The sequence below is a fragment of the Sapajus apella genome, unplaced genomic scaffold, assembly GCF_009761245.1.
Source record: "Sapajus apella isolate SASKATOON/1434 unplaced genomic scaffold, GSC_monkey_1.0 scaffold14, whole genome shotgun sequence".
NCBI classification, from domain to species: domain Eukaryota; kingdom Metazoa; phylum Chordata; class Mammalia; order Primates; family Cebidae; genus Sapajus; species Sapajus apella.
In genome coordinates this window covers 3,704,000-3,712,895 of record NW_022436954.1, presented here as the reverse complement: position 1 = coordinate 3,712,895, position 8,896 = coordinate 3,704,000, and the positions used below count along the sequence as shown (strand labels likewise).

General features: G+C 59.5%; 1 protein-coding gene and 1 non-coding gene across 3 annotated transcripts; both read left to right on the top strand.

Annotated features, from left to right (window-relative positions):
* Positions 1-301: 301 nt before the first annotated feature.
* On the top strand, positions 302-408 carry LOC116555247. Its single transcript, XR_004270446.1, has one exon. It is a non-coding gene; the product is annotated as a U6 spliceosomal RNA (small nuclear RNA).
* A 584-nt stretch (positions 409-992) lies between these two features.
* On the top strand, positions 993-7,452 carry TBC1D10C (TBC1 domain family member 10C). 2 transcript variants are annotated; one of them, XM_032282676.1, is made up of 10 exons: positions 993-1,099; positions 1,349-1,512; positions 2,252-2,351; positions 2,566-2,673; positions 2,761-2,867; positions 3,068-3,182; positions 3,762-3,827; positions 3,960-4,149; positions 6,345-6,499; positions 6,778-7,452. In XM_032282676.1, the coding sequence occupies exons 2-10, from the start codon at positions 1,361-1,363 to the stop codon at positions 7,123-7,125; spliced, it is 1,341 nt and encodes a 446-aa protein (XP_032138567.1). In that variant the 5' UTR covers positions 993-1,099; positions 1,349-1,360; the 3' UTR covers positions 7,126-7,452. The 2 variants fall into 2 exon arrangements, with proteins under 2 accessions (XP_032138567.1, XP_032138566.1); XM_032282675.1 differs by having other exon boundaries at positions 1,017-1,116.
* The last annotated feature ends 1,444 nt before the right edge of the window (positions 7,453-8,896 follow it).

Genomic DNA, 8,896 nt, shown 5'->3' with positions numbered 1-8,896 from the left:
ATTGGCCAGGCACCGTGACTTACCCTGTAATCCCAGCACTTTGGGAGGTTAAGGCAGGCAGATCATGAGGTCAGGAGATCGAGACCATCCTGGCTAACACAGTGAAACCCTGTCTCTACTAAAAATACAAAAACTTAGCTGGGCGTGGTGGTACATGCCTGTGGTTCCAGCTACTCCAGGAGGCTGAGGCAGGAGAATCACTTGAACCGGGAGGCAGAGGTTGCAGTGAGCTGAGATGGCGCCACTGCACTCCAGCCTGGGTGACAGAGAGAGACAACATATCAAAAAAAAAAAAAAAATTATGCTCACTTCGGCAGCACATATACTAAAATTGGAACGATACAGAGAAGATTAGCATGGCCCCTGCACAAGGATGACACGCAAATTCGTGAAGCGTTCCATATTTATTAAAAAAAAAAAATTAGCTGGGCATGGTGGTGCACGCCTGCAGTCCCAGCTACCAGGGAGGCTGAGGCAGGAGGATCTCTTGAGACCAGAAGGTGGAGGCTGCAGTGAGCCCAGATCATGCCATTACACTCCAGCCAGGGTAACAGTGAGACCCTCTCTCAAAAAAAGAAACGTAAAGGCCAGGCGTGGTGGCTCATGCCTGTAATCCCAGCACTTTGGGAGGCTGAAGCAGGTAGATTATTTGAGGTCAGGATTTTGAGACTAGCCTGGCCAACATGGCAAAACCCCATCTCTACTAAAAATACAAAAATTAGCCAGGCATGGTGGCATGCCTGTAATTCCAGCTACTTGGGAGGCTGAGGTAGGAGAATCACTTGAACCAGGAGGCGGAGGTTGCAGTGAGCTGAGATCGCGCCATTGCACTCAAGCCTGGACAATAGAGCAAGACTTTGCCTCAAAACAAACAAACGAACTGGAGGTGGCATGGCCTCCTCATCTGGCAGGCCTGGGTTCTACACACCCGGCGTAGGAACTCAAGCCTGTAGATTGGGGAGGGTGGGAGGAGCCCACAGCTCAGGGGCACTGGGGCAGGCAGGAAGAGTCACAGAGAGGAAGGGGTGACACCTCCCCACACTTGGGAGGGGCCCCCAGCGGTTGCCAAAGCTATGTGAGGAGGAGGAAGTGAGAGGAGGTGAGGTGCTGCCGGAGGTGAGCTGGGCTGGCGGGGACAGGGGCTGGGCCTGGGGATGGGTCTCCAGACAGAGGCCTGGCTTTTCTGTCAGTGTGGGGCCTAGCCCCCGCCCCCATAAAAGAGGAGACATGGGGGGCTTGGTGAGATACCCTGAAATCTCTCAGCTCTGACCCCGCAGCCAGGCCCCAGGCTGGCCAGAGTGGTCCCTCACACTGGTTCTCCCCACATTCTCTGCCTGTGGCATTGAAGGCTCAGGGCACCATGGCCCAGGCCCTGGGGGAGGATCTGGTGCAGTCGCCCGAGCTGCAGGATGACTCCAGCTCTTTGGGGTCGGACTCAGAACTCAGCGGGCCTGGCCCATATCGCCAGGCCGACCGCTATGGATTCATTGGGGGCAGTTCGGCAGAGCGAGGGTAAGGGGGCAGGGGGAGGGATGGTGGGGTACTGGGACAGAGGATGCTGGGGGAGGGCTGAATTCTGGAGTGAAGCCTGACTCAGGGAGGTTGGGAGGGTCTGGTGGGAGGCACTGGGAGGGGACTCAGCCAGTATCACCCCTCTGCAGGCTCCAGGTGGAACCTAAGGTGGGAAGGGTGGGGGGAGGCCTCTGTGTATCTCTTACCCCCAACCTCTGAGGGTTTCACTCACCGCTGGGGCAGAACATCCTTCCCCTTTGAACCTCTGGCCCAGGAATCCCAGATCCAAATCCCAGAACCCACACCTCCTTCCGCCTTTCCCCAAGCTGCAGACAGAAACACAAGTTCAGATTTATACAGAAACTTGTCCCAGATCACACAGGGGACCAGAGACAGACCCAGACAAACTCCGGACTCCGGGCTTCCAGTCCAGGGCTCTCTGCAGCCAGCTTCCCCTATGAATTGTCTGCGTCCCTGTCCTGGGTGACAGTCAGCCCGCCCCTCCCCCAACACACACCCACTCACCTCTTTAGTCTCCTGCTTCTGCCCACATCGGATCCACATCCTTTTCTGTCCCCGTGACAAGCATTAGCAGCTCCCGGGTCACAGGTCATCCCACAGGGCTCCCAGAGATCCCTGGGGCCAGGAGCTGGGCTCACCTGGGTAGCCTGAAGGGTGGCAGCATGGGCCCTGGGTAACAGCTGCCGAGCTCCTGGATACCTGTGTCACGCACCCCCAGGCCGGGCCACGCCCCTGCAGACCTCATCCGCCAACGGGAGATGAAGTGGGTGGAGATGACCTCTCACTGGGAGAAAACCATGTCCCGGAGGTACAAGAAGGTGAGAGGGCAGGGGCCCCACCCTGGCCTCCATGGCTCATTCCTCTCCACCTGGGCCCACATCTTGGCAAAATGTACCCACCCTGGGTCCCAGCGCCTCCTGCCTTTGCTCCCTGCCACCCAAAGTGGGCCCCTGCCTGCTGATGAGCTGTGCCTGGGGCCTGCCAGCGGGAGCTAGGGAGGTTGCCCAGCGAAGCCCTCGGCCTCGCCCACAGGTGAAGATGCAGTGCCGGAAAGGTATCCCATCTGCCCTGCGTGCCCGGTGCTGGCCCCTGTTGTGCGGGGCCCACGTATGCCAAAAGAACAACCCTGGCACCTATCAGGTGAGGGAGTGGGCAGGGGCCCCAGCTCCCTTACCCAGAGCATGCACCACACCGAACCCTCGCACCCACCTTCCCGGCTACCCACAGGAGCTGGCAGAGGCCCCTGGAGACCCACAGTGGATGGAGACCATTGGCAGGGACCTGCACCGCCAGTTCCCCCTGCATGAGATGTTTGTGTCACCCCAGGGCCACGGGTACGAGGCTGGTGATGCCCGGGGACCCCCAGCCCCATGAGCCCCAAGTGCTCTGGCCCACTTTCCCCAGCCCAGCTCTACAGTTTTGCATCTCAGGGGACCCAGCAAGGCCCAGGGAGGCTGAGGCCTGGGCAGAGGCCACCAGAGGGCGGAGAAGGGGTGCCTGCAGGACTGGCCCCTTATGGAGTCTTCTGGCACAGGCAGCAGGGGCTCCTGCAGGTGCTCAAGGCCTACACCCTGTATCGACCGGAGCAGGGCTACTGCCAGGCCCAGGGGCCCGTGGCTGCTGTGCTGCTCATGCATCTGCCCCCGGAGGTGAGTGACCTTGACCTTGCTCTGGGAACCCTAGTGACCTAGGCCCAGGGAACCCCAACCCCAGGAACTGTGGCCTCAGAAAGCTGGGATCCTTGATCCCTAGACCCTGTCCTAGTGACCAGGGCCTCATGACTGCCAACCTCAGTGACCTTCAAGCCTAATGACCTTGACTCCAGGAACCTTGACTTCAGCCTTAACCCTAGTCATCTAGGAGTCTGGATGTCATCACCTTGACCCCACAACTCCTGATTCTGAACTTAGGGAGTGTGACCCCAACCCCAATGACCCCAGAAACCCGCGACTTGAACTTTGGGATACTCCCAAACCTTGGCCAGTGAACCCCAACTCTCATCCTCAAATCTGTGACTTCCAACACCCTAAACCCATTGTCAGGCCCTGTCCTGGGCAGAGGAGGGGGCTTTTGGCAAGGGCTCCCCCGGAGCTGAGCAGGTTAGGAGTGGCCCTGAACCCACTGTGGTGCCCAGGCCCTCCCCTTCAGTCTTTCCCCCATCCTGCCTTCCTCTCTGCGGTGCCTTCCTTGGTAGGCACTTATAGGCCTGTGCCCTGCCCCTTCCCCAGGAGGCCTTCTGGTGCCTGGTGCAAATCTGTGAGGTCTACCTCCCTGGCTACTATGGGCCCCACATGGTGAGAGGCTGGCATGGGGGCTGGAGGAAGGAGGGGCAGGGGCCTGGTGAGTGGGTGGGGTTGGGGGACTGAGGGAGGCAGAGCCTGGGCTCTGGGAGTGGCAGTGCTGGCCAGCTGATGGACATGCCACAGGAGGCTGTGCGGCTGGACGCCGAGGTGTTCATGGCTCTGCTGCGGCGGCTGCTCCCGCACGTGCACAAGCACCTGCAGCAGGTGGGCGTCGGGCCCCTGCTCTACCTGCCAGAGTGGTTCCTGTGCCTCTTTGCCCGCTCCCTGCCCTTCCCCACAGTGCTGCGTGTCTGGGATGCCTTCCTCAGTGAAGGTGAGTGGGGCAGCAAGGGGCTGGGGCAGGAGCCTTGGGGTGTGGGTGGGGAGGTAGCTCACCAGCCCCAGGGTTCCCTTCTGGGGACTTGAATCATGGGATTGGGTGTACCGAAGGTGATGACCTGGTGCCTGGAGATACATCACCCATCACCCATCACCCATCACCCAGGCACCGCCTGGTGCTGAGCTGAGCCAGGGAGGCTTCCAGGGAGGCAGATGAAGCAGGAAGTGGGCGATCACAGCCCGTGGAGGCCTCAGCGGCTCAGGGACAGGCACCTCCTGGGCACTTACTGGCTCCAGACGTGGATCTGCAGCTGGGAATCAAGTGATCGAGACCTTCATTCTGGCGGGGGTGGGGGTGGGTGGCGACAGTAACCAAATTCACAAGATATTTATAGATCGTCAGAAGTGCCATGAATAAAATAAAATGAGGGATATGACAGGGAGTGTCAGGGGAGTGCAGGGGTGATGGTTGCATTTCAGCTGCTTCTGGCTGCTCTGTGCGGAGGGAGGACTCACAGGGGTCTCTGTGGAGGCCTGGGGCCAGGAAAGCCACTGTCCCCAGGGACCAGGCTACAGTCAATGAAGGAGAGAGGGCTTGGAGCTGTGAAGCCAGAGAGGGGGACGCTGGGGGCCAGGCCAAGAGCGGGAAGGGAGTCAGGGCAGAGCCAAGCTGGACTATCTGTGTCTTTCGGACTTCGCCTTAATACCGCCATCAGTAACCCACCTGCATTCTGTTCTTTTTTTTTGTTTTGAGATGGAGTCTCACTCTGTCACCATGCTGGAGTGCAGTGGTTCGATCTCAGTTCACTACATCCTCTGCCTCCCGGGTTTGAGATTCTCCTGCCTCAGTCTCCCGAGTAGCTGGGACTACAAGTGCATGCCACCACGCCCAGCTAATTTTTGCATTTTTAGTAGAGATGGGATTTCACCATGTTGGCCAGGATGGTCTTGATCTCTTGGCTTCATGAACTGCCTGCCTCAGTCTCCCAAAGTGCTGGGATTACAGGCCTAAGTCACCGTGCCTGGCCCCTGCATTCTGTTCTATACGTGAGGCCTGGAGGTTGCACCTTAAAAAACGTGGTAGAAATCAGTCAGCACGCATATTAAGTGTCTGTCGTGTGCTCAGCTGGCTTCCTGCCCTCCACCCAGTGGGAGGACCATTGGCTGGCTTAGAGTTCTGGCAACAGACGTCCAAGTCGCTATCTTTGTGGTCACTCCCCGAACAGGGCTAGGCAGAGCTGGGCAGGGCATGACCTGTCCACCTACAGGCAAACACTGCACAGACTCCCTTATCAGAAGGACGATGGCATGTGATTGTTCCTCGGCAGTCACTGTCCTCACTCAGCCTGGCTGGCGCCCTGGTAGCTCTTCTCAGATCAGAGGCTGCCAGTCAGGGATTTTGAGGCTTCAGGACCAGCCCAAGGTCACATGTGTGGGGAGCGCTATGCTCCTGGCTTAGGGGAAAGCAGTTCTGCCTAGGTCTTTCTAGAATCAGAGGGTCGCAGATCCAAGCTGGAAAGGTCTTAAAGGGCACCACCTCACCTTTCCTTGTTCCTTGTGGAGATGAGCAAGCTGGGGCCCAGGGAGGGCTTGGTGTGAACTTACCAGGAGCCCCTGGCTCCTGGCAGGAAGCTGGTGGCTTGGTGGGGGCGGGAGCATTGAGGTGTGGGTGGGGAACTAGCTCACCAGCTCTGGGGTTCCCTTTTGGAGCCTCAAGTCATGGGCCCAGGTGTGCTGAAGGTGATGGCCCTGTGCCTGGTGGCACATCACCTGTCACCCAGATGCCGCCTGGGGCAGAAGCTGGGTGATCACAGCACGTGGCAGCCCTACCGGCTTAGGGAGGGGAGGAGGCGCTTCTCCCCGGAGCTCACAGGCACCTACCAGGCGCTCACTGGCTCCAGATGTGGATCTGGCATCTGAGAATCAAGTGATGGAGACCTTCATTCTGGTGGTGGCGGGGATGGGAGGTGCCAGTAACCAAATTCGAAAGATATTAACTCTGCCCCAAAGCATCAGTAGCTCTTGAGGCTAACTTGGCCAGTGCTGCGGCCTGTGTCACCTGAAATGTAACCCCACCTTCTGTTATTGCTCCTGAACTGGGGAGGGCAGAGTTGCAGGGGAGTGGCAGATGTATGGCTGAGAGCAGGTTTGGGTGCAGAACTGTGGAGTGAGCCAGCCCCTGGCCCGCAGGTGCCAAAGTGCTGTTCCGTGTGGGGCTGACGCTGGTGCGCCTGGCGCTGGGCACTGCAGAGCAGCGCAGGGCCTGCCCTGGCCTCCTGGAGACACTGGGAGCCCTTCGAGCCATCTCCCCCACACAGCTGCAGGAGGAGGTCTTCATGTCTCAGGTGGGTGCCTCCGCCTCTCTGAGAACTGGCCCAGCCCCTGCTGCACAGGGGAAACTGAGTCCCAGGGCAGGAAGCCAAAGTGAGAATGGGGGCTTAGTTCCTGTCCCCTGAGCGGCCGAGAACATGAAAACCCCCAGGCCTCCAGTGGCTTTCTATGGCCCCCCGGCGAGGCTGCCTGTCAGCCCCTCAGCCCTCAGCCACTTCCGGGGCTGGGAACCTCACAGTTTCCTGTTTCTGCCCTGAGGCCGGCCAAACTCAGCACCAATAGTTCCCCACAGGTGCACAGCGTGGTGCTGTCGGAGCGGGACCTGCAGCGGGAAATCAAGGCCCAGCTGGCCCAGCTGCCCGATTCTGCACCGGGGCCCCCGCCCCGGCCACAGGCCCGCCTCGCCGGGGCCCAAGCCATCTTCGAGGCCCAGCAGCTGGCAGGGGTGCAACGAGGTGCCAAGCCTGAGGTGCCTCGGATTGTAGTGCAGCCCCCGGAGGAGCCCAGACCACCACGGCGGAAACCCCAGACCCGAGGCAAGACTTTCCATGGGCTCCTGACCCGGGCCCGGGGCCCCCCCCTCGAAGGACCCCCCAGACCCCAACGAAGCTCCACCTCCTTCCTGGATACCCGCTTCTGAGAGGACGATGGACTCAGTTTCCCCCAGGCTCGATCACCTGGTGGCTGATACCCAGTCCTGCACTTTACTCTTGGGACCTGGGGACTCAGCTTCCTTCCTGGCAAGGACTAGGCGGAGGAGGAGGAGGAGGTCCTCTGTGGTACATACTGGGTGAGGCACTAGCATGGAAGGGGGTCCCAGAGTGGGGCACGTGAGGACCGATGGAGCCATCCTGGTGCCCAGGCCCTCACAAGTACCAAAGCCAGCACTGAACAAGTCAGGGAAGGGGTTGGCTGGGCCAAGGGACCCCAGAGAGCTCCAGGAATAAAATCTTGAACAGATGCCTCAGATGGTGCTGGATAAAATGCCCTCCTCCAGACTCCAACAGGCAGCCCCTTCCCCTCCTCCCTCACCTGCCCCCTCCCAGCTTCGCCCTCTCCTGGTCCTACCCTGGTCCCACCCTGGGGACATACCGAGGCTGCCCACTGGCTGCTGGGGAAGGTGTTTACAGTAGTAAGAGCCAATTGAAAGTCACCCTCCCCCAGCCTCTGGGGACAGGAATGGCTTTTGCACCTGTAGAAGGAGGGCGCCCCATGGATGGTGAGCCCAGGGGCTCTACCCCTTCTTTTGCCCTCCATTCCCTCCCTCCAGGGTGGTTCAGGACTCTCTGGGATGGGGGACTCTAACCCAAGTCCTCCCCGCACCCGTGGTCCTGGTCACATCTGTCAAAGGGACCCAGGCAGAACAAAGGCCCAGTGTGCCTCGGACAAAGGAGAAAGGTCCCGCCGGCCCTCACCCCTCCCAGAGCCCTGTGTCTGCCCCCTCGGGACCGCCACCATGGAAACCCCCTCCTACACTCACTAATTGCCCCCGTGGGTGCCCAGGACCTGAGCCATCGCCAGGGCAACGGGGCTGGTTCCCAAGTGCCCTCCCCTCTGTGGGGAACACAGCAGGACTCCATATGGACAGGAGGCATCTGCTGGCCCAGGCTCCAGGGCTGGCCATCGGATGGGGTGTCAGTGGAGTCACCTGTCAGACTCTGGGTTTGCAATGTTCTTGCGACAGGGCCACAGGCTCTGTCTGTGTGGCAAGTGCCAGGCCCTGGGTCCCTGGAAGAGGGAATCATGGTGGCCTAGACCCTTATCTGTCATATCTCTGGGGGAAACTGAGGTTCAGGGGGAGCAGGAACTTGCAGATAGCCTTACTGTCCATGGCAGTCCTTCCAAGGTTTACCCCTGCCCCGACCACTGGCAGCTCCCCACTGGGCAGCCCCCTGGGGAGGGGTGCTTTCTCCTGCTCCTTCCCCCCACCCCCAATGCTGCACCAGCCTTCCAGTGTGTAGACAAGGCAGCAGCAGGACTCCTGTGAGTTAGCGCTCCAGAGCCTTCCTCCGCCCACTCCTCATCCCATCCTTTTTTTTTTTTTCAGTTAAACTCCTCTGATATTTATTGAATTGTGAACAGCTGCAAACTTTGCCACAGTCAGACACTCACCATTGGGGTGCCTGCAACTTATTAATAACCCCCTTACCTATAATTTACAAAACCCTTTCCCAGAACCCCCCCCAACCAGGCCCTCTCTCTGCACGTAGCCCCTGATATCCCTGTTACAGACACACAGGATCAGTGAGGCCAGGGACCTCACCCAGCCCCACAGTGAAAGGCAGAGCTGGCTGGAGTGCAGAGGTAAGGCTTTGTGCTTTGTAGACTATGCCTTAGTCTTAGACAGGGAGTCTCTTAGTGGAATCTCGGGCACTGTAGCAGGCAGGGTGGCGGGGTACGGGAGCACTTGT

Coding starts and splice junctions, on each gene's coding strand:
- TBC1D10C (XM_032282676.1), top strand. CDS start 1,361: ATGGCCCAGGCCCTGGGGGAGGATCTGGTGCAGTCGCCCGAGCTGCAG. Junction 2,674..2,760: donor ACAACCCTGGCACCTATCAG/GTGAGGGAGTGG, acceptor GGCTACCCACAG/GAGCTGGCAGAGGCCCCTGG. Junction 3,183..3,761: donor TCATGCATCTGCCCCCGGAG/GTGAGTGACCTT, acceptor CCCCTTCCCCAG/GAGGCCTTCTGGTGCCTGGT.